General features: G+C 41.3%; 1 protein-coding gene across 1 annotated transcript in view; it reads right to left on the bottom strand.

Annotated features, from left to right (window-relative positions):
• CUNH3orf70 (chromosome unknown C3orf70 homolog) overlaps positions 1 to 19913 on the bottom strand; it is a 29937-nt gene extending 10024 nt beyond the window's left edge. Inside the window, exon 1 of the mRNA XM_089509434.1 lies at positions 19626 to 19913. Coding sequence (XP_089365560.1) covers positions 19626 to 19830 — 205 coding nt within the window. The 5' untranslated portion in view covers positions 19831 to 19913. The remainder of the gene's footprint in view (positions 1 to 19625) is intronic.
• Between the last annotated feature and the right edge of the window lie 5512 nt (positions 19914 to 25425).

Raw genomic sequence — 25425 nt, 5'->3', positions numbered from 1 at the left:
AACTTGTTATTTTGGAGACTTTTCTGAAAGCAGTTGAATTTATTTAATGTGGAAAATTATTTGGGTTAACAAATCTTCATGTATGTGCAAAATGGCCACCCTAAACAGAAGGCAAAGGGATACCATAAGAGTTCTCTTATCTCAAGGTGACTTAAAACAGTATTATCACTCTAGGATTCCCCCCATTGCCACCACCACACACATTTGGACCAAAAGCTCCTGTTAACTGTCATGCTCAGCCTAGCTGAGAACTCAGAAGCTGAAAGAGAGGTGGAGGGGTTTTGCCCTAGTTTTGACCTGACAGTGCCGCCCAGCATTCAGACAGCAGAGCCTCCTGGTAGCATTGGCATTGAGAAGGAGGAGGCTAACTTACTCATGCCTTCTTACCACTCACAAACCACAAAGTTGTGAGTTCAATCCCAGCCAGGGGCTCAGGGTCGACTCAGCCTTATATCCTTCTGAGATTGCTAAAATGAATACCCAGCTTGATGGGGGCAATTACCTTACAGTTGTAAACTGCTTAGAGACTGCTTAGGTGGTATGAAGCGATATATACATGAAGCTGCTATTACAGCCAAAGGAGATCTGAAAGGGTGGTCTCAGAGGCTTTGTATGAGACACCAAGCAGTTAGGGATCAGCTAAATCAGTCAGAGCTGGAGATAAAAGCTTGGAAGGAATGCCAGAACCTTTGTCAGAGGTTAATTGGTTTCCTTGGCGAAAACACCTTGTTCATGGACTCTCTTGTTTACTTCCTGGATTGGACCTTTGGACTTTGGACTGGCCATTCTGTTTGCTGGAACCCTTGGCCCTTTTGGACTGCTTGACTACACTGACTGTTTGACCCTTTGGCTTGAACCCATACTGGCTACAGACCTTGTTTGTTTTTTTTAATTTTTTATTAGACAAAAAATAACAACATATATACATACAAATGACATAAATAATGACACAACATAAACATCACCAAGTCAGAGTTATATGAAACTTTATATTATCCGACGTCTTATATCTTCTTGCTTTACTTCCTTCCTGGAAGGCTACTTAACCATGTATCATATCGCGTTTGTTTCCTCTCTGTTGTCTTTACAGACCTTGTTTTTGGAACGCTAAATTTTGCTTTCCCCTTTGTAAGTCTGACATTCAAGACATGCTGTATTACATATACTGTGTTGTGCTATTTTGCTTGTATCTTCATTATTTTGGTCTTGTTATCAACTGCTGGCCACTTTCCTGGACACAAACAATGTCACTGTTTCTTCACAACACTAAGGCATAATGGTTTTTGCTTACTTTCCCGTTTGTTGCTGAATATATGACAGATCTTTTATAGCAAAATATGTTTGGTCACATGAAATGTATTGACAAAATTAACCAGTCATATCATCAGTGCATAATTACACTCTGTTTCTACATCATATTCAACAGCTCTCTATCACTTCACATTTATGCACATTAATATCAGAGAATTTTTGTCTCAACACATCATGTGTGCTGGGACAAAAAGGTACTCTCAAATAGCAACAACAACAACAACAACAACAACAACAACAACAACATCAATTTGTTGAGATGTCTTGCTGTTGTCACCCAAAGGCAGAATTTCTCTTATAACACCAGAGGGAACCACAGGACCTAGGCCTAAATCTGGACCTCCATGTTTTCTGAAAAGACCATACCTCTTCCCCATAACACCACTATTAGTTGGTTTTCCAGGTTGTGTACTGATGTTCCTCAATTTTTACAGGCCGAAAGGCTTCTACTGGTGCTTTGATACCAGCAGGTGGGGGTTTAAGATAAAATACTCTATTTTTGGTCCCCTATTTTTGCCATTGGCCTTACCCAACTGTGAAATGTTTCCATCCACTCCTTCAACTTCTCTGAAACTGAATTCAATCTTTGATTGTTAAAAGTTGCCATCTTTGTGTTATATGATAGTGCTTGCTGTTACATCTATACATCATGTTAAAAAAGCATGGCTTTTTATTCAGGAATGTTTTGACTTACATGTAAATTTATGGAGATTTATACTGCAGGCCTACACTTACACTTGTTAATAGAGTGGGGCTTACCTCAGGAGGGGAAAAACACCATGCAAGGGATTTTTCTAATGATCAAGAGCAATATAATCAATTGACAAGTTGCATAGTCCTATACTTTTCTTGTTACTTAGATGTGATCCCTACTAAGATGGATGGGACCGACCCCATATATGTACATATGGATTTTATGAACACTGTGCAAAAGTTCTAATGAAGCATCAATTTAAATCTATGCTAACCAAAGAATGCTTTTTTATAAATAAATAAATAAAAATCCCCACCAAACTGTATTAGAAACAAGTCAATATATTGCACTCGTGAATGGCTATTTGTTAATTGAGCAGTCTGTATGCATCCGTGCCTCACAGCATCAAATTCTGTTCCTAATTTGAAGGTACCTAACCATGAAATAAGTAGAGAATTTGCTTAAACATTATTTTCTTCCTACTTGTATTCATTTCAGCAGTACTTTTGAACCTGTTGCTTGCAGATAAAATGCTTTCTCTTTCAACTTTCTAAATTAACACCTTGTTAACTATGAGGATCATGCTTCCCGAAACAGATATTTAATAATGAAAACAACTACAAAGCCAAATACCAATCTAGATGATGTTTACTAAGAAGAAGACTCTAAAGAGCTAACAAAATTACATGGACAAAATGATGGCATAAGCCCATCCCCAAAGATGTAAATACGATTAATCTTTTGGTGCGTTTATGTGTCTTTAATGCCAACATTTTCTTGTGACAATAAATTTAATACATTGTAAATAAGATTAAGGAAGACTAGAAGAGATTAAAATGAAGGAAAAGGAGTAAGGCAGAAGTAAAAATGGATGAGGATATTTGGGAAACAGTGTTTTTAAATTACTTCTCTTCAGTTTAAGGCAGGGATGGAAAATTTCACCTTTTGGTCACTTGGCACTGTTTTAGTGCCAAGTGACCCAAAAAACTGCAAGTACACCAGACGGCAACTAGGAATTTACTTAAGTTTTTTTAAAAAATGCCTCTGCTGGTGCTAAATGGCTCCAGGGAGACCAAAAACATGGTGAAATGTGAAGGACATTTTGGCAAAATTGGGGGAGGCAGCTAAGGGACCCTGGAGACCTCAGAAACAAACATGTGGCCCACGGACTGCACTTTCTCCAAACATATCCCTCAATTAATAGGGAACATTTGGATTTACATTTACAACAAGGTTGCAATGATTGCCATTAGCAGAACAGAATGGTAGTTTCTCAATAAGTCCCAAAGGAAACAATATGTATTTTTACCTTCACTGAAAACTTTGTTTGTAACTGAATACAAGTGGACAACATAATGAAAAAGTCTCAAAAGATAAGTAGTCATAACAAACACTGAACATGAACATCAGCATTAAAAGTTAAACTCATAAACTAAAGTTTTGTGCATTTCAACACTATATCACAACACATTACCCCAGAATATTGTTCCACAGCTCTCCATGAGTAGAAGAGATACAAAGATAAGTCTATTTTGATTCATAACATCAGTTAACGAAAACTAGCTCTCACAGAAGATATTTGTTTTGCTATCATGGTGTTCTGTATGCATCTGTTGAATACCTATCTCTATTACCTGCTTTTCCATTGCAGTACAGACATCTTCAATCTCTTTTCCCAGACAGCGGCAATTTATATATGTGTTGCCAGCCAGAAGAAAAAGAGTAGTTCTTTGTGTAATAATGTTTTATTACTCCTTCCAAAGATTGCCGAAAGATGAAGTACAAAGGTATCCTTCCTTATTTATTTATTTATTTATTTGAGGTTGGTTATTGAAGACAAATCACTGAAAATTTCATCCCAAAATGAATAGACCATGTCCCAGTCCTACCACCTGAGGAAATATGAGCCCACCCTCTCACAGTTCCTCCAGTAATTCCTATTTACTACAGTTACATAGCTTCAGTGTGGCTAGAAACCATATATGAATAAACCTCAGACAATGCTCCTTTGTCTCTTAGCTGAAGTGAATTTCATTGGTACCCAACTCCAGAGTGCATCCCACAGCTTTTTGTTCCAGCTTTTGTTTTCTCTGGCTAGGTCACACACCCCATAGATATTATGAAAGAAGAGATAAACTAATAAATGGTAAATTCTAAAAGTCAATGCCTATGCTTCCCCCCGCCCCAAATTTTTCAGAGATATTTCAAAGAGTGAAAACAGGAGTCAACTTTCATGGCTTATGCGTTCACTAGGGGGCTCAAAATAAAATTGAATTAATTTGGAAGGCTGCATCCTGTTAGACTGAATTAGCTATAACTGTTTTTCTAATTGGGCCCCACTGAAAGGTGGGTGCAAGCTGACACAGGAATCCCTAATGCTATACAAGCCTATTGTTTCTTGATCTTTAAGCAAACTTTGCTTTGTCATAAAATAATAATCAGAATACAAAAGTCACCAAGGATGAGGGAATCAGTTTTTGTGTCCCGCATGTTGACTATCTTGGGAAAGGGCCTTGGGTTTTTCCCCTCAAATGCGTATTATTTTTTAAGTTTCTTTGGGAGGGAAGGCCACCCCCTGATACCTTCTAATTTGCATTCTTGAGCTTCTAATGGCAATTGTATTAACCTGCATCCTATTATAAGACAAATCAGGTTCTTTAATTGAAAATCCATATAATAAAGCCTTCCTCTAGGAATCCCCAACCTCCTCCCTAGACTTTGGGAAGAGAGTTGCAGTTATAATCCTCATCACTTCATCCACTTTATAAAGTCCGAAAGAGTCCTCTGCCATTTTGTTAACTATTCCAATTGAAGCAAGACTCGTAACATTGTTGAAACAAACAATATAATGCAGGAAGAACAGATATTTTGACCATAGCAATGTGGGCCAACTAGGACAATTCAGCACCTTCCCATTTTCTCGGTAGTTAACACAGTTGTGTGTAGAAATGTTTGTGGTTTAAGGAAATTAAATCTTTCACTTAACTAAAATCCAGACTCTCAAGCATTTGAAAGCCACGATGTTAACAGAAAATCCTGTCTTTCTATACACCTCATCCTTGGCCTCAGTATTCCTATTTAAACAAAGGATTTTAGAATTCTCTTTTTTGATTCTGATCCTAGAGACTGAGAACTGTCATATGCTGTTCTACTTCAGTGGCAACAAGAAATTATTTGGATGTTTACCAAAAACAAATGGAAAATAAAATAGAAAACCCTTATAACAGCTGATCTCTTGCCAATGGGCAAAAGTGAACAGGCCCATAATCCATATATTGACAAAACTTCCACAAGACAAATGTTATCAGAGATTTTATTATGTGACATAAATCAAAGTTCTGTAAAACTGCAAGTGCCCAATGCACGTTTCATACAACCAATTGTCAAGGAAGTCAAACTCAAATCTGATGTGTACTGAACCATTTCTGTGGTCTATCATATTGACTAGTTCCATCTACTTCTTATGGGTTCCAAGCCAAACTTGGAATTGCCAGCAATGTGTAATACACAGGTAAGCAGATAATCTATGGGCCCACAAGGCTTCTTGAAATTCATAATATGAGCAGTCTCTGACAAAAAAAAATCTACATGCTTCCATTTCAATTTTCCATTTCCAGGAGTAGAGACAGTTGTAAATTAACACAAGAGCAAAGAAACAAAACAAAAAGCTCTAATTCTAAACATTTACTTGCATCAAATTTACCTGATATTTCACCCATTTTACCATTCATTTATGTCCCCCTCAATTAAGTGCATGAATGCAGGATTATCCTATGAAGTAGAACTGTTAGATGTGCATCTGCTAAATGGAAAGGTACAGAATTTCCTATCATAATGTGGTATTGCTTCTATTCAATACACTACTTTAAAACCCCAAACTGTTACAGGTATGGCATAGCCTTCTAACCATCCAGTGAATTTCCTTGCTGTTTCAGACTAAAATCCATCTAATCCAGCGGTTCCCAAACTATGGGGTGGGCTCCCCTGGGGCTTGGTGTATGTGCATGTGGTTGTGTGTGAGACAGTAAGTGTAAAATTTAATACATGTGTGTTGAGTAAATTATTACACATATTTACATAAAACTGTTCTAATTTGAACAATGTTATTTCCTTATAAAATGTTACAATATAAATATACACAAATGTGCAAATGAAAATACACACCATAAACAAAAAATATTTTTATTCATATACTGCACTAGTTGAGAGGGGAGGTAAGTAGATGTAAAGGGGTATAAAGTTTGAGAACTACTGACCTAATCCAACATCTAGTTATCATATGTCGTTAAATACTCTGGAAGCACACATGTACCGGATCCTAAGATGATAGTTAGCCCCTCAAGCATCTTTCTATTATGAAGAATAGCACACTGCCTCAAAACATGGAGATTGCATGAGCTAATAGGTGTAAGTACTTTTATCCTCCATTAATTTTTTATCCTTTTGAAACCTATGGTGCCAATAACCATTACCGCATCTTACACTAATGAATTCCATAATCATGTGTAGAAATGCTTCCTGTAGCTTGTGTCGGCCTATCAACACTTCCTTTGTCATACTGCTCACATTTGGACCCAAGAAAGTATCGCATTATGCAGATGTCAAATAATTAAATATTGCCAAAACTAGTGCCAATATTGATGACTTGAAATAATAATACATGTCAATCAGCCTCATCAAGTTCTATTAACAAACCTATGTATTATCAAATCTACATGCTTAAATACCCAGGGTCCATTATATTTTAGGCTCACTAGTGATAGCAGGAAAAGGAAGTCATGAACCAATAATAGAATATTAAGAGGTAAGAAGATCTTCTAGTCAAAAGCCCACTCCTGTAATCAGAATATTATAGACGATAACCTTTTGTGTCTAGGTAAGTGACACCTAATGGATTTAAGATCATCACTGAAGGCTGCCCTAATACAGGCATACTTCAGTTAACAAAGCTTTTGACAGTGAAATTCCTTTTCATAAAAATAACTGCTCAGTCCCTATTCTTTTCCTCATTCTCTGTGTACCTGGAGATGTTTTTGCAGCATTAACACTGGGAAGAAGATGAAAGTGGGCTGAAGAAACACAGGCTTTTGGTGACATATTGCAGCAGTGCATCTGCAGTGAAGAATGCAATAAAAAAACTTGAACTGGGAAAGGGCAAAATTGTACTGTAGTTGTGTGTGCCTGCCTACAACAGTCAAGGTAAACAACATCTACATTCAGAATCTCTTGTTGAGCATGTATGAACAGCAGAACCGAGGGAAAAGGGAAAAACTGACAACCCTCTCACATCAGTTAACCCCAGCAGGTTAAAACAGCAAAGATCCATCCGCTTGGTGACAGGAATGGAAATCACAAGAAAAGTGGAGGCTGGTAAAAGAAAGTAAAAGTAATCTCTGAGTGCATTTGGGGGAGGGACCCTTCAAGGAGTGTCTGCAAGGTCCAAAATATGTTTATTTAGAGCCTCAACAGACTGTCCCAAAAGGGCGGGGTGGAGGCACCCATTTTTGCTCCTGAGGGACACCGCAGCAGCCAAACTGTACAGTCTCCCTCCGCACCAAAAAGAACCTGCTAAAAGCAGAGGGGTTGGTGCACACAGCAGACGCCATGAGTGTGCTATTGGTGCACTGTCGTGCATCGATGATGGAGGCGCGGCACCGTGACATGCAGACACTGTGCTGTGCTTGCATCATGATGGCTGCCCCAGTGTGGACGGGAGGCGTCCACACTGGGGCCACCTTTACGTACTAGGGTTCAGGAGCATGTGGTTGCTCCGCTCTCCGGAACCCTGGTTTTGGCCCCAGGGCACCACAAAACACCCATTTGTACTGGGCCTTACTTTTGCCAGACTTATCCAACCTGCTTGTTTCTTTTCACATGCACATATTGTTTAAACTTAAATAAAAAGTTTGTCAAAACATGTTGGACCGCTCTTATTTTTTGTGGTGTAAAAACCTACCCCTATTCTTTCCATGTTATAGGGTATTTCTTCCTCTGGCACGAACTTTCTGTTGAAGAAGTAATGCCTATAAGCACATCTTCTTCATTAACTGGGGTGCACCTTTAAAGGACAATATATAATGAAACTTTTCTTGCAAACAGGGCAGATGCAGATTATGTCTAAGCACTGCATCACTTTTGGTCCCCATAAGACTTCTGGCCACCATTTTTTCATAGCTTATTTTCTGCTTGCATGTTTCTATTTTTCACTTTAGGTCCTGTTTGGGAGTGCCCCTCAGTGATTAATTAGAGAAATATACTTGTTAGCGGCCTCTAGAGGTACGATACCCTATTTTTAACCTTCCTTGCCACTTGTGGGGAGTGGATATCAGGGAATTGGGGAAGCTGGAGGTTCACACAATTCCACCCTTGCTTGGAAAGTTTCAGGTACAAACATGATGACATTAAATATCTGATTCAATGTTCAGCCTCCCTCATCATCAAGATGTTGTTCATAATGTGTAACATCAAACTATTTTTTTTACAGTTCAAGTCTGCTGCTTCCTTTCTACCCTGAAAGACATTTTACTTTCTAGAGTATTTGTCAACAACATAGAAAGTCTTCTGGAAGTCTGTACATTCAGAACCAGTTTCAGGAATCAGTGCCAGTCCATAGTCTGAGCAAGTGGGCACCTCAATCCCAGTGGTGGGGTGAGCACCCTCCTTGGTCAGACTGCAGACTCTTGGTCCCAAGAGCTTAACGGAAGGAAAGAGCATCCTTCCTAAGATCCTAATGCCTCTGCAATTTGAAACCTAGAACAATTGCTACTGAAAAAGACAGAAAATGTGAATAAACTGAAGAAGCATTCTGGTCACCCTTTCCACTCACAAAAGCATATAAACTCATAGTAAATTAAGATTTATATTATGATGATCAATTAAGTGGTGAGTGAATAATTCACAGATTTCTGTTAACCCTTATCCCCACCATTTCATATTCTGCAATCAAGTTATCACATCCATTACATGACTGATTCTGCTAAACTATTTTAACAGGGTTGAATATGACCTCAATCTGTTTAGATTAATCACAAGAGAAGAAGCAACTTGATTACAAACCTTTAAGCACCTATCCCAGGAGATGTAATCTGATTGTAGAGGGCTCTTTCAACATATCAAACAGAAAATCTAAAAACACATTGATGGAGTGGAATGTGAAATCGGGGGGGGGGGGGGGGTGGCAAGATTTTTAAAAAGCTACTTTTTAACAATGATGTTAATTAATCAGTGGGAAAGATTCAGAAGAGATGCAGGTGGCATATTATACTGGTGCAGACTGAAGAAAGCATCACTGTAATTCAAGTGACTCAAGATGGCTAGTAGTAATACATTACCTCAAGTGAACACATTACAAGCTGACTGTCTCTGGCCTAGGCTTGTGTAACCAGAGTGGTCACTGCAGACGTTAAAAGTTCATCCACTCCAAGACAACCTAGAAAAATCTCAAGATGTCCTCAACTCCAACAGCTTCACATACACAAAATATCTTATGGAATCACAGCTACTCAGTCCTCAAAACATCCCTGCCGCATAAGGTGATATCACTGTAGCACAATTAGAAAACCATTAGGCAGATATTGATAATGACCTGCTTCTGCTGTGTTATTTACTGCCAAGAAAAAGAATGGTTCAATTCTTTTTTTATTTATTTCTTTCAAAGAAAACTCTCAATTAGAGGTGTATAAAGGTTTACAAGCCCTCCCCTCCCTCCTTCCAACTGTCATCTTTTGGCCTGGGAGGGAGTGAAAGGGCAGGCCCAACGCCATCAGGCCCGCCCTCCGGTCCATCTGCCTTGGTCCAGGCCTCAGAGGGAGAGAAGAATGCTGGACCTGATTCCCTCCCCCCCTCACCATTCCCTTCTCCTTTTGTGTCGTCTTTTAGATTGTAAGCCTGAGGGCAGGGAACCGTCTATTATCCCCTCTGTTGTAAGCCACCCGGATTCCCAGTGATTGGGCGGCATATAAATAAATCCTATTATTATTATTATTATTATTATTATTACAAATCCAGTTGTATTTTCAGAAATAGAAGCTTGCTCTTTAGCTGTCTTTGCCAAGGTCACCCAGTACAAATAGGTCAATATCAGATAATATTTCAAAAAGCTATTTCACAAGATGTATCATGCGTGTGATGTTGCATCCTGCTGCTTTGCATTTACAAAAATGACTCTTAATTGAAAAAACTATTAGAGAGCTCTGAAACCAAAACCAATGTACTGTGCAAAATTAATCCTTCTATGTGGAAGCATGAAGTGAAGGTTTGATTTTAATCCTTCATATTGTTCCACATCTGTTCATCCTTTCCTCTTGAATAAACCAGGCCTCCCTTTTCCTTACCACAAACATAAAAGAAGCAGGTGTCAGCTGTGGAACAGATATTCTCAGGGTTATAGTAAAGACATCATAGTTATCACATTCAGTTTGACTTCCACTATCAACTATGTTCATATGTCAGCACTGTATAATATGTTAGTTGTAATAGGATGATGAGGGGATGACATAACTGTTAAACAAATATTTATGTTACTTCAGAGAAACCTGGATGTATGAACAGGTATTCCAGTGATTCTGAGAAAACATTACCAAAAAATTAACATTACAGGCCTGTCACATTTATGGCTGAATGCAATTAACTGTACTGGATAAACTAGGGAGCAGGAATCATTTTATGTTTACAATTTAAAAAAGAGCATTATTTTATTTGGCCTTGTGTATTCCCAAGGTGCCCCCTTCCATATAGCAATCTCTCTGGGGACAGAAATATTGCTATTTTAAAAATCAAGTTGAACCCATGGGATAAAGTGGGCTGTAAAACAAATAAAAAATCCCAAAGTATTTTAATAACACTGTGACTGATATATACACAAAAATGGGAAGGAAGAAATGTTGGGACCAATGACTACATATACAATGTCCACTCACATAATACTATGACAGCAGGTGAGGCATGCAGAGCTCGGTCAACTCAAAAACTATTGCAAGCAGTCCATATTATGGACTACTCATTAGATCCAAGGACTGAAATATTTCTAAGAAAAAAATAAAAACAAAGCCTCCCACCATATACACAAAGAGCTAGGACCATTTTAAAGTATCATTAGATCTGCTGACTTGGGATTCTGAGAAACAAAACAGTGACATAAATGGTCTGGAAGGCATCCCAAAATTAACCCCATAAAGCAGCAGTAGGGAATCATTCATTGCCCTTCCCATCATACGCTACTACTGCCTAAACTGGCTAGGCTGAGAGAAACTGGGAATTCAGCAACATCTGGATGGCCAAACCTTTCCTCAGCAGTGCTGTAAAAACAATCAGAGCCATGCTGGTCCTGAAGACTTTTGAATGTAGGTATCTGCAACAAAGAAAGGATCTCCCTAGAGAAACATTCCTTACAGATAAGCCAGTATGCCATTGATGACATCATCATCATCATCATCATCATCATCATCATCAGGCTGCCAGAGATACTGCAGGGCAAGGAATATGCTGTTTCACAAAGCAGCTGTAAGTAAATTCTGATGACTCAAGCAAGAAACCCACACCTATCCTATATCTGAGAAATTAATAAGCAAAAACAAGAAACAAAACCGTTACCCATAGCAGATAAAAAAAAACTTTTTTCATTCTAGGTCCATCCCCAAAGTCCTTTTCCTCTACCCATTAAAATGCAAGAACATTTGGATCATTCAAACTATGGGAAAAGATCAATTTTAGTCACAACTGTTCATGAAGTTAAAAATAAAATAAAATAAAGTGTACAGGTCTGTGAACAATATACAAAATTGTTACCCAAGAAACAGTTACTTTCCAGTCAAAGAGGGCAAATTTAGCAGTCTATATACAATATCTCCTTGTTCAGACATAATTTCGGGTGGTCAGCATAGGTTACATTTCCCAGATGCAAGTACTGTACAAAGAGGCCACAGGTCAAGATGGAAGTAACATGCCACTTGACATGAAATAATACAAGGGAAATAGTTTATTCTGAGCCCTAAAGCCTGGAGTCTCTTGGGGGTGCAAGTTATAATGATGCCCCAAAATAACAACAATATATATCACTATATTCTGAATATCGTTTTTATTTTGCAAAACACTGTCATATGCCGGTAACATAAGTAACAGCAAGGTTGCCAGTTAATAATAATCCAGTAGTAATGCACATATATAATTATTATTTGCTTTCCATCTCTGAAAGTTGTGAATAATTTCTCGGCTAAAAATATCTGTAACTATGCAAGATTCCTATGGGAATACAAGTACAGAAACTGTGTTTATGTGCTACATTAATAAGAAACATTTTATAACTGCATCTGTTTCTTTTGGGAAATAAAAAAAAGTCAGAAAGGCAAGACAGATGTTAAACTAACTCAAAAATATTCACATAGATATGGAGGAGATGTAGGGAAACTTCACTATACCATAATCACGATCTGATCATTGTAGTCCAAAAAAACAACAACAACAAACAATTAACTAGGAAAGGCAATTCTGGAAAGTGTGAGTAAACACCAACTGTCTAGACTACCATAGTCTCACACGCTCCTGTATCTTTCTTCCCTGATTATTGTGTTACAACTCTGCTCCTTCAATAGAGATTGAGGCAAACATGCCACTTCATTCTGAAACAACAAAAGGTGAAATATAATGTTCCTCAGGATAAATAACTGAAATGTCCCTACCTCTGTGCAAGGGCATACCACTGCCTGATTTATCTATCAAACCTCTCTGATCTCATTAATACACTAATATATTTTTTTATCCTTAATACTATTTCTTTTTCCCCCCTCTTCAAAATACCTATATTTCCTACTTCACTCTGTTTCCCCACAGGGGAAAATATCTCCAAAGCATCAGAATATACCAACACAGTAGTCACTTACTTGACACATAAATGGGGCCTGCCCACAAATGGAAGACATACATTGGAAGCTGCTTTAACTTCCATTCCTGGGCCTCATTCCCACTTACAGATAAATCGGTGTGTGATCTGAATCAATGGATCAATTCAACAGTGGAGTGTGGTTCCCACTACATTTGCCCTGATCGCATTTTCCTCTGTAAAATAATCCACTTGTGGTTCACATTCATGTATTAATCAATTCAAAATGGACACGCTCCAGCTGGCCGAAGGGCAAATTTAAATCGATTCTGAAATGCATTTAGTTCACACTTGCGCGGAATCAATTTATTGAAAAAGATGCGAAAAAAATCAGTGTCAAAAAGACGCGGGTTAAATGGGTCTGGTGCATGGCCCCCCTCACTGAATCGCTTCAGTGATTTGATTTAAGCGGGAGCCAGGATCATTTGAACTGGTTCAAACTGAATTGCGATCTGATTTAAAAGGTAGTGGGAATCAGGCCCTGATGTAACAGGGATGCTTGTAATAAAGTTTTAACCTACATTCAACAGCACAAGACACCACAGTCCCCCAAATTCATGTTTTGTTGCTGACTTTCTACAAAACTAGAGCACCAAGGTAGTAGGCATTTTATGACGTTATTGTCACTTGAAGAGTTTGAAACAAATTCCCCACGCTTTCAGGCATTTGCCATGCACCGTTGTTGTCGTTTCAGACTTAAAATGTCTGGGACAGAAAATGTTCCAACAAATCGACTGCTTTTTCCCCACAGAGGTATTTTTTTGTCCTAGCCAATCTAACATACCAAGACAAAATACCAAAACAAAACAGTTTCATGCTGTTTTGGTAATGGATGATGCAGTGAAGCAGAAGGGACATGCTGTAATTGACTGTGGGATGGCCCCTTTTAGGGGAAACTGTAATTTCCTCCATATGGAAGGGGGCACTATAGATCACTGGGGTCAAGAAATGTCTCACACTACAAAAAGTGTTAGTTTAATTTGATTTTGACTAATTTTATTTCACGGCTTTTAGCTCTGGATGCTTCAGCAGAACACCATATTTTGTAGATCCAGAGTTTCTTGAGTAGAAGCTTATCATAGATGGAAGAGATGCATCCTCCTGATAAATCCTGGCAATGAAGTGAGAAACAACAAAAGGTACACAATGTGCTAAATCTGAGACAGATCTTCAGAAGGTCCAGGCTTTGGACTTCAACCTCAACCTCTGCCTGAACATGCATCCACAGCAAGAGGATGCTTTTACTTCTGAGGTATGTACTAGATACAAAAAACACAGCAAAGATGAAGCACATGTGGACAATATCCTTGCAAGACCCAGTGCAGTGCATCAAAATGACATATTCTTGTTATCTACAGGGTTGAAAAAATAATGGCCTTTTTTAGCAACCATTTCTCTTCCTATTTTGTTATTGAGGTACAACATTGTCTCATGGTAACATCAATATCAGGTCTTCCTTCAGAAAAATAACAATTCCTTCCTTGTTTGTAGGATTCCATAGAAGTTTTTTATTCTTTAGAATTGGAAATAGCAGCAGTAGTTTTTAAACTACAGAATTGCTGCTGCTACTTCTTTAAAAAAGCCTCCCACGTGCTCAAAAAAAAGAGGTCTGAGAGTTATTTAAAAGAAATGTGTACCACAACTGAATGTTTCTTTTCCAGTTGTGAATATTGTGGGACTTGATTTCGCAAACAAAAACACTCTTTTGCACAAGGGGCATTTTGACATCCTGCAAAACAATGGCATTCTCATTGGGGTCAGAATATGCACCAGAACACAACGTAAACATTTCTGTTTTGCACTGGTTAGATGACAGCTGAATTAAGACAGCCATTGGAGGCTCCTATACTCACAACTGTCTAAACTGTCTGGCAACTTTTGCCAACCATTCCTGTTATGTGTGTATATGAACCTTCAAGTTGCTTGTTGACCTATGGAGACCCCATTAATTTCACAGCGTTTTCTTATGCAAGGAATTACTCAGAGATGCATTGCCAGTTCCTTCTTCTGAAATATAGCCTACATCACCTGGCATTGATTGGCAGTCTCCCATCCAAGTACTAATCAGAGTGGATCCTACTTAGATTCCAAGATCAAATGGGATCTGGTGCCTATAGGGTATTTAGGGAGATGGCAGAAATTAAACCTGAGATTATTCTCCATTCAATGCAGGTGCTCTGACAATGAAGACTTCCCATAAATAGGATCTGGTTTTGTTGTTATGTGCTTTCAAGTCATTTCTGACTTTTGGAGATCCTAAGGCAAACCTAACATGGTGTTTTCTTGACAAGATTTGTTCACAGGAGGTTTTGCCTTCCTCTGAGGCTGAGTGTGATTTGCTCAAGGTCACCCAATGGGTTTCCATGGCTGAGCATGGATTCGAACCCTGGTCTTCACAGTCATAGTCCAATGCTCATACCACCACACCATGCTGGCTCACAGAGGGTTTTGGATAGTCTGTTTTAACTCCTCATGGCCCTGCAGGTCTAGGATCAGGGCAGAATCTCTGCACCTGCCTAAATCAAGGAGGAAAAAAATCCCTTCAACACACTGTCATGCCTGACAATATCATCTTCCATCCCAGGGCAAACGACAGCATCAGGGAGAGGTTCACAAAGATGTGGAACAAGATAAAAGGCTTAACCCTCTTTGCCACTGCCACTGGATCATGAGACACAGACAAACACAAAGACACAAATATGAAGCTGCTTTTAATATAGTTTTTGCTGCATTTTCCCTGCCTGAATCCATGAGAAATATTGCATGTCAAAAAAACAAGCCCATTCATGTTTTTTAAAATAGTATCTATACACCTCTCTGCAATTTGAGCTCTACATCTGGTCACACATGAGAGCATTTGTACCGAATGCTCTCACAAAATCTTGAGTTTCACTAAAACCCAGCCCTGATTTTAGAGAAAGAAATCATGCTGTGATGCTGGTGCTGTAGAGGTGGAAAAATAAACTCAAGTTGTGTGGCTAGGCGGAGTAAGGCAGCAGATGCAAACAGGCTGAGCAGTGTGCTTTCTGGACAGGAATCCAAAAAACATTATCAGAGAGCATTTGGGGAACACTGGGAATGACATCATGAAGGCTTTAAGGGAACACTGTTTCACTCAGCAACAATCTAATTTTATAGATGGAAACAGCAAAACAAAAACAGAACACATACAATTTAAAGAATGGCAGCCAATAGGATACCCACAAACACAGGGATATGTGCATGTTCTTCCTAAGCATGCCCTCTATCCCAGACGAATGTGAGTTTCATTGCCCTTTGTAATGCTGTAATCCACTGCTAAGTATCCAAGACAATATAAAGGGGGGGGGGGGGGGAAGCAGAAATAGACACGGTCAAAGAAATATATATTTGAACAAAGAGTGCAAATATTTAGCTAGTAGCTTAGCAGCCATTTCTTTTGTGGGGGGTAGGCAGCTTTCAAGTGGAGAAACAAGAACTAATTTAGAAAAGATATATCTTAGAAGAATGAAAACCACAGCAATTCCTTTCTTAGAACTGGGACATGAGCCCAGCACATGATGCCTTGTGAGTGGGGGGAAAACCCATGGCTAAGAACAACCGACAACTGAAATGGGGAACAAAAATGCATTTTCTATGCTGAAACAAGCCCCATGCATCACGTGCCAGTTTTCTGGTTCTAGATACTGAAATGGCCCTAGAAAACAACTGTGAGATGTTTTGTGGCTTGTCCCATAAATGCACTATTAACTGGATTCATACTTTTTTGTGGGTTTTTTGGGCTATTTGGCCATGTTCTAGATCTAGAACATGGCCACATAGCCTGAAAACCCCACAAAAAACTATGGATGCTGGCCATGAAAGCCTTCGACTTCACACTGAATTCATACCAACTGGGCTAATAAAAAATGAGAAGAAAGAACACAGCATTTAAATATATATCATATATTTTCTTCTGCAAGGCTTGCCCTCCACTTCTAAACATCTTAATCTAATAAAGGTTTGTGTGTGCGTTGTTTCCCTTCAAATCATTTCTGACTTATGGTGACCCTAAGGTGAACCGATCACAGGGGTTTCTTGGCAAGTTTCTTCAGAGGGGGTTTGCCATTGCCAGCCTCTGAGGCTGAGAGAGTGTGACTTGCCTAAAGTCACCCAGTGGGTTTTCATGGCCGAGTGCGTTTCGAACACTGGTCTGCAGAGTCCAAGGCTCAACCACCATTAAAGGTAGATTAGGGTCCAAAGCACACTGCAGAAACAATCCAGTTTGAGACTGCTTTCACTGCCATGGCTCAATGCTAGGAAATCCTGGGAATTGTAGTTTTGTTAGCTTTCTCAATCAGAAAGCTCTAGTGTCACAATCAACTACAGTTCCCAGGATTCCCAGCACTGAGCCAGGGCACTTAAAGCGGTCTCAAGTTGGATTATTCCTGCAGTGAGTTTTGGACATAAGTTAAACAGGAGGTTTTTTAACTTGGGAAGGAACACAAACAAACAAACAAAAACAGATAGTTTAAAAAACCCGGAAGGAACATAGTTTAAAGAAAGCCATTGTGCCATAAATTAAAATTCACGCGGCTTTTAGTAGCCTGAAAACTAGATAACAAGACAGAAATTACTGGGGTTATTACCTAGTTATCCTTCCTTTGGATGAGAAGAAAAGGACCCTTGATTTTAAAAACAATCATGGAACAGCTAATACACAAGGGACAGAAGGCATTTTGTATGGCTGTTTCTAATTTCAGCAGGCCCTTGGTATCTGCTAGGACTGGGTTCCAGGACTCTCTGTGGATACCAAAATCCAAGGATGCTCAAGCCCCATTAAATACAACAGTGTAGTAAAATGGTGTCCCTTCTCTAAAATGGCCAAATCAAGCTTTGCTTTCTTTGAACCTTATATCTTCCTGGAATATTTTCAAGCCATAGAGGCTTGAATCCGTGGACATAGAATCTGTGTACTTAGGTATAAACCCACCGCTTTCTTTGACTGCCCCTTGTTTCCACTGGTGTTCATGCTTACAGAAACCAGGGCAGCCAGTTGTCTCACAAATCAGGGCAGTGTCATTGAGTCAGAAAAGCCTCACGCTTCAGCTGCCCATCCCACCGGATGCGTGCATCTCCTGTTTGAACATCCCTGCTTGCAGAAGGAAGGCCATAGGGCAAGCTGTGAGCAGGAGAGAGAGTGCCTTCACTGAATCCACACTGCAAAAATAATCTGGTTTGATAGTGCTTTAACTGCCATGGCTCAAGGTGAGGGAATTCTGGGCATGGTAGTTGGTTGTGGCACCAGAGCTGGTGAAGGGGGATTCCAAGTGTGGATTCACTGAAAGGGGATTGCTGCCTTCCAGCTCAGCCCCACCCAAGATCTGAGGAGGACTGTTATTCTGCCAAGATTTTGGCAGATGTTATTTCATCTCAGCCCAGCCCTTTCTCAGCTGGTCTTAAACACAGAGACACACAAATGCAGGGTTCTCCTCTCTTCCCAGGGAGCATGGAGAAATCCATCCAGCCTTCTGAATGCCACGCCATCAGTTACCATCGGTCCAGGTATCAAATCCTGGCTCTGGGGACTGGTGCCACCAGTGATGGGGTGGAAGATGGTTGGGAGGGTCTCCCCTTCTGGACAGATGCAAAGATGGTGTTTGCAAAGTGGGTGCACCTCCTCATTGCTAGCCACACACATGACACACATAGACACACTCCCTCCTTTGCTAGAAATCTGCAACGCCCAGCTTAGGGGCTTCCTAGTGCTAGTGCTGCTGCTGCCGCCTTGGGATCCAGTGTGATGCAGCTCAGGATGACCAGAGGTCCTCCTTTTCCAGGACAGGTCCTACATTTTAGCCTTCCTTCCAGGAGGGATTCCACCATGTCCTCCATTTTGAGCATGGCTAAGAAGCACGGGTCTACATTGATATAAGTATTTTTAGCTTAGGGTGACCAGAGGTCCTCCTTTTCCAGGATAGGTCCTACATTCGCAGCTCCTGTCCAGGAGGAATTCCCAAACGTCCTCCATTTGTAGCATGCCTGAGATGAAGCAGGCATGGACATAGTTCTAGGAGCGCGTTGAGCTTTTCTTTGGCCACGTCCTCCCTTTTCCCTGGGACCCTCCATTTTGGCGGTGCCTTGTCCTCCTAGCAGATGAGGACATCTGCTCACCCTGTTCCAGGCTTATCTTTAGCCACCTCCTCCTCCTGTGGTTAGGACCTATCTGGTCACTGTGGCTCAGGAGGACCCCGAAGTGACCAGAGGTCCTCCATTCCAGCCTTCTGTCTAGGAGAAATTCCCAAAGGTCCTCCATTTTGAGCAGGGCTAAGAGGAGGGAAGCATGCATTTCCATTTCTGGGAGTGGCATGGGCTTTTCTCTGGCCACATCCTCCATTCCTCTTCTTGCCCTGTCCTCCCAGGGGATGAGGTTACTGTCTGCTTACTGTCTTTGGGGCTTTGCTCTGGCCATCTCCTCCATTCTGGGGGTGCCTTCTCCTCCTTTGCGCTGGAGGCAGCTCTGGCTCACCTTGGCTCAGAAGAGAGCCCCAGCCGCTGCAGACAGAGAAAACGACACGTCCTCCTTTTCCCGGACGCGTCCTCCGTTCCAGCGTTCTGTCCGGGAGGAATTCTAAAAGGCCTCCCATTTGGAGCATGCCTAAGGTGGAGGATGGATTTCCTCTTTCTATGTGGTTTTCTCTGGCCCCGGCCTCTTAGGAGACCAACACTTCTGGCCCCCTCCTCCCTGCCTCCCTGCCTCCCTTCCTTCCCGGGGGACTCACTCACAGTGGCACCATCCCAGGTGACAGCACCAGTGGAGCCTGAAGCACCTGCCGTGGCTGTGGGTGGCGCAGAGGGAGAGGCCGTCGCAGGGCTGGAAGTCCGGGCGCCCCGCGCAGCTCCGCGCCAGCGCCTGAGCCTCGTCCACCTTCTTCCCGGACACAGCAGCCCCGCCAGCCCCGGCGGCAAGGGCCCCGGCCGCGCTGCTCATGGCCCACAGCAGCAGCAGCAGCAGCAGCAGGAGAGGATGCTCCGGGTCCCCCTCTCCTGCCTTCCTGCCTTGCTCTCGCCTCCTTCCCTGCTACTGCGCTCAGTCAGCCCAGCCCCAGGAGGAGCCCAAGGCTGGACCCACGCCCAGCTCCGCCCCCAGAGCCAGAGCCAAGCCTGGCAGCAGCAGCAGCAGCAGCAGCAGGAGGCAGAGCCGGGAGCAGGAGGGGCTGGCAGGGAGCACACTGCGCCCCAAACAGACCCCCCCCCTCCCAGTGCCACTCCAGGCTGCATCAAGAGAAGCAGAGTGTCTAGATCCAGGGAAGTCATAGTCCCACTCTATTCTGCTCTGGTCAAGCCCCACCTGGAATATTGTGTCCAGTTCTGGGCACCACAATTTTAAAAGGATGTGGAGAAACGAGTGTGTCCAAAGGAGGGCGACTAAAATGGTGAAGGGTCTGGAAACCATGCCCTATGAGGAACGCCTTAGGGCAGGGGTGGGCAACCCTTTTGAGCCGGGGGCCGGGTTGCTGTCCCTTGGACAACTGGGGGGTCGAAGCCAAAAAATAAATAATTAAATATTTTTTTAAAAAAAATAAATATCTAAATAAACCAGGACAAATGTAGGACAACATTTTCAAATGGAAGACACTTTTTTAAAAAAAATGGAGGACACGCGAAAAAATTTGCTGATTTTTAAATTTTTTTTAATATAAATGCATGTTTCTGAGGCTTCTATAGACAATTGCCCCCCAAAGGCCCCGGCAGCAATTGGCAGCAGGACCAGGCTGGGGTCGGTCCCAAGGCCTTGCCGGGCCGCATCCAGCCCACGGGCCACAGGTTGCCTACCCCTGCCTTAGGGAGCTGGGGATGTCTGGCCTGGAGAAGAGACAAACATCTGTCTTTTTAGCAGGAAGAGTCTGTGGCATTTGCCTCTTTCTGATTAAAATGCTGTAAGGAGTGGTGCCATGAAGGGAGTGCAGGGGTGTTCGCACTGCACCAGGTGACACCCTAAAGGGGGTGACACCAGTGTTCCCCAAACATGTACATTTTGGCAGAAATGGACTGTGGCATTCACCTGTTTATGCTTAAAATGCTGTAAAAGGTGGTGTCATGGGGGGGGGGGCACAGGGGTAGGGACTGCATCAAGTGACACCCGAAGGGACAGTGACATCACTGCTCCTCAGACATCTGCCTTTTTGGCAGAAACAGCCTGTGAAGTTCATCTGTGTCCCATTAAAATGCTGAAGAGATGGGGTGAGTGAGTGGGATGAGGCTCAGTGGATCAGAAAGGAAGGGCCCCAGGGGTTTTTACATTCCAATTTCAAAACAATTAATTTTTGATTATTGATTGCTGTATATATATCTGTACATGTGTAAATGTGGAGTTTGTGCATGGAATGTTGTTTAATTATCTTGCTTGATTTGGACTATTTGTTTTGTTTATAATAAAAAAATAAAAAAAAGATACTGTCCTACATTTTTCTTGCATAGCCTCCATTTGACAGTGCCTTGTCCTCCTTGGTGGTAAGGACATCTGGTTACTTTGCCTCTCCATTTTTAGCCACCCTGCCCTTCTACAGCCAGACCTTGCAGGGTGCAATAAATCCACAATGTGGCAAAACCAGACTTGGTTTTTAGGTGGAGGCTAAGACACCCCGAGCAAGATTTCCCTCCTGTCTGCAATAAAGAAATTTCTAAATTTCCAAATTCTAACCCCCGCCCGTGGTGTCGTGCTTGTAAGTACACATTGTGCTTGTAAGAGTATCCATTTTTAAGGGTGTTTCGTTGATGATGGATGGGGAAAGTAATTTGCACTTCATCTGCAAGTACCTGAAAGTAAGCGAAAATAATAACAACCTGCCTGCCGGTGTTCAGCCCTACTTCCTTAAAAAATAGTTTGTGAAAACAAGAACAGAAACCATGGTAGAGACACACCAGGGATTCCCATCTTTCCTCTCCTGCACAGGTAATCCCTTTAGCAGGTTCTCCCAAGCCTTTGTGTACCATTTTATAATGGGCCTGGAGGTGCTGTTGCTGGGAGAAGGGGGTGCTAAAGTTTTCTTCTCTCAGGACTCTTGTACAGATCCAAACCCAAAGAGTTCATATTTCCAGGAATATAAAAACAACCAGACAACTTGAAAGACCAAAGACCAGTAGCTACAAAAAGGACTTTCCATAACAGCTGAAAATCCAGGATAGAGTCCTGGATAGAGTCCTCCACCTTAGGCAGCAAAATATCAGACTAGCCCTTATACAAAAGAACCTGCCAACTACCCTAGTATTTCACTAATGAAATACACAAACTCTAGGGAAACTCAGATATGATTATGGTTGCCCCTCCTTTCTCGCAGACTTGAGGCTCGCACTCTTGGATATTCACGGAGGGGCGACCTCTATTACTGTCAATGGGGCACCCCCCCATGGCGCACACCCTGCACACACTTGTGGGCACGCACCCCATTCAAGCCTATGGGGCTTGGATATATGCAAGTCTCCATTTTCACGGTGGGGTCCAGAATCAATCCACCACGAAAATGGGGGGCTGACTATATTTTTCAAAGCAGTAGCCATATTAATCTCTTGCATCATAAAAGGGAAGAAGGGAGGGAGAGAGGGAGAGAGAAAAATTTAATGTGGCAGTACCTTTGAGACTAACTAGTTTTTATTTTAGCATGAGATTTTGTGGATATAAACCCACTTTTTCAGATGCAGTACCAAGCAGGCCTTAGGTATAAAGCATATTTGTGTAATGTTTTTTCTTTATTAAATTCTTGTGAGTCATATCACAAAGAGAAATAGCCATATCTGTTAACAATAACATAATAACAACAACCAACAAGCATAATCTGACTTCACATTTCAACAACAGAATATTGTATAGTCCCATTCAAAAGTATCTCTCCGAAATATTATCAGGGAAGATAGAGAGGCCTCTTTATTGCCACATACAATAAAGTTGAACCATATATATTCAAAAGTGTCTTTCGTCTTTAAACCTCTGGCTTGCTTTAAATTATAAGTAATTTCTTGGCCAATGCATTGACTAGACTCTTTCCAGCCATAAGTGCACAGACAGATTGTTAAGTGTCTTCCAATGCTGGGCTATTTCCATACATGCTGCCAAAAATAAAAAGGATATTAGCTCCTTGTGGTGCAAATTTGCACTTTCATCCTGAAATATAGATAAGAGGAGTAAGTACTACACCACTTAACATTGTGGTTGGTTACTTCAACAACTGTTGTACAACCTTGTTCCAGAACTTACCAACTTTAGAGCACTCAAGCCAGAAGTGTTTTCAGGTGCCTCCACTGCCACATCCCCCTCCTTTACAGAGTTTGAGGGCGATCTTTGTAAGCTTGTCTAGAGTCCAATGTCATCTCTAGACTAATTTTAGTGTACATTCCTTGTTGCTGGAGGAGATGGAACGTTAGGGAAGACAGGAGCAAATTTTACACCATTGCTTATCTGTCATTTCTATGCTAAGGTCTGTTTTCCAAGCAAATTTTGAAGCAGTTGGTTTACTAAACTTCAATGCTGTGTAAATTTACAGCACTTTATAAATAAAGGTTAATAATAATAATAATAATAATAATAATAATAATAATGTCCACCCATAAGCTTATAAAGCGGGGAACCTAAGCACTTGAGCACTGGATTTAACACAAATGTGTTCAAACTGGATGAGTGGTTGTGGATGGCCATGGTTTTCCCTTGAATCTCATGTTGGAAGAAAGGCATGCTATAAATCCCATTAAATAATTAAATAAATAAATAAATAAATAAATAAGGTGACTAACCCATGAATTAGCAAATGAGCTTATCTGAAGTAATTGTAGCAATATTGTCTTCAAATCTTTTTACTTATTATGTGCATCATTGAAGCTTATGGGTGCACTGTTAACAGTTAAGTCACTAAGGCCTGTTACAGACGGCCAAAATAATGCTGCTTCGGGTCTCTTTGGAGGTATGCTATTTAAATGATGCATGGGTCCTAAGAGTCCGGAGGTCGCGCCAAAGCCACACTCCATTCCTAAGCACTGGAGTGCAGCTTTGGTGCAGCTTCCGGATTCTTAGGATGCATGCATCATTTAAATAGCATACCTCCAAAGAGTCCCGAAGCAGCTTTATTTTGGCAGTCTGTAACAGGCCTAACTGTCCAGATGTTGGCTTTCCTGAAAGCCCTGAGCTACTGATGTGTGAAATTATGAAGGAATAGAGGATGTGAAGGAAAAGTCTGCACATAGCATATTTATATAGTTGTGGGAGTGGGATAGAATGTAATAGCATCCAGAAAGATGTAAATCATGCCCCTTGCCCTAAATTTTCAAAGGAGCTGCATGAGATGGTACAGGTCTTTCATATTTTACAATGCTCAGTTGGTATTGATGTGTGAAAATAATAAATTTATTCACCAAAAGTCAGTTGCCCTGGGTTCAGAATAATCTCTAAGAACATTCTTTTAGTTATATATGTATTAATATGTGTAGTGTGTAGCCATTGCTTTTATTCATACCTCTGCGAATGCAGTGGAATTTGTGAATATAATTCAATCGAGCTATTTCTCTTTCTAGTCTTTCTTTGTAATTTCATTGTTCAAGGGCCACAACCTGTAAATTCCTTACTGTTTGTCCAGGAAGGTTGAAATGTGCTAGTGGGTTTGGGGTATTGCCATTCCTGATGTCAGATTTGTGTCTATTAATCCACTTGTTCTGAGATTGTCCTGTTTGTCTTGTGTAGAATTTAGAGATGCATTTCTGGCATAGGATGGCATATATCACACTGGAGGAAGAGCAAATAAATGCACATCTGATGTTGTGGGTGATGCTATTGGTCCCTGTAGTATTGCTTCCAGAGTAGATGTGAGGATAGAGTGGGCATATGGGTTCTTGGTAGGGTCTTGTCCCCTACTAACCAGCTATGTTACATATGACTACATGGTGCCTATCACCTACCAACCACACATATATAAACAAACTTTCTATTTGCACAGTCTACTTAACAATACCCAACTCTTGTACACAGTTTTGAAAATTTGGGCACGGTACACATGGCATACTAGGGTTAAGGGACCGCGTGGCAACTGCACGGTCTTTAATCCTAGTATGGTGCAACGCTGTAACAATGGCAGTGCCCCATATATATGGGCGCTGCCATTGTGATGTGACAGATGCATAGCGTCTGCACGTCGTGTCACATCTGTGATGTCACGAGTGTGCCATTGGCGCACTTGTGATGTCCACGGGTTCTTTTTCCTCTGCAGGGAAGCTGTGTGGTTGGGCGGCTGCGTCTTCCCTGTGGAGGAAAAACAGGCGCTGGCAGGCCTCCCTTTTTGGGAGGTCTGTACCACGCCTTGGACACTTTATTTTGTTATGTTAGAAAAGCTTTCTAAATATGTGTAACTTTCATCCATGATATTTATGGCCCAGTACATACTTGTAAAATGGTCTGGAGCAGCGGCGGCTTTTTCCCTCCTCAGGGAAGCCACAGCCGCCAAACCGCGCAGCTTCTCTGCGTAGGAAAAAGAACCTGCAAAAAATGGGTTCTTTTTACACAGCAGTGGCAGTGTAACCAGTGCACTATTGGTGTGCTCGTTAT

Source organism: Sceloporus occidentalis, unplaced genomic scaffold, assembly GCF_023333645.1.
Source record: "Sceloporus occidentalis isolate IW3139 unplaced genomic scaffold, rSceOcc1.0.p SCAF_2, whole genome shotgun sequence".
Taxonomy (NCBI): Eukaryota; Metazoa; Chordata; class Lepidosauria; order Squamata; family Phrynosomatidae; genus Sceloporus; species Sceloporus occidentalis.
This window is presented reverse-complemented; position numbering and strand designations above follow the sequence as displayed.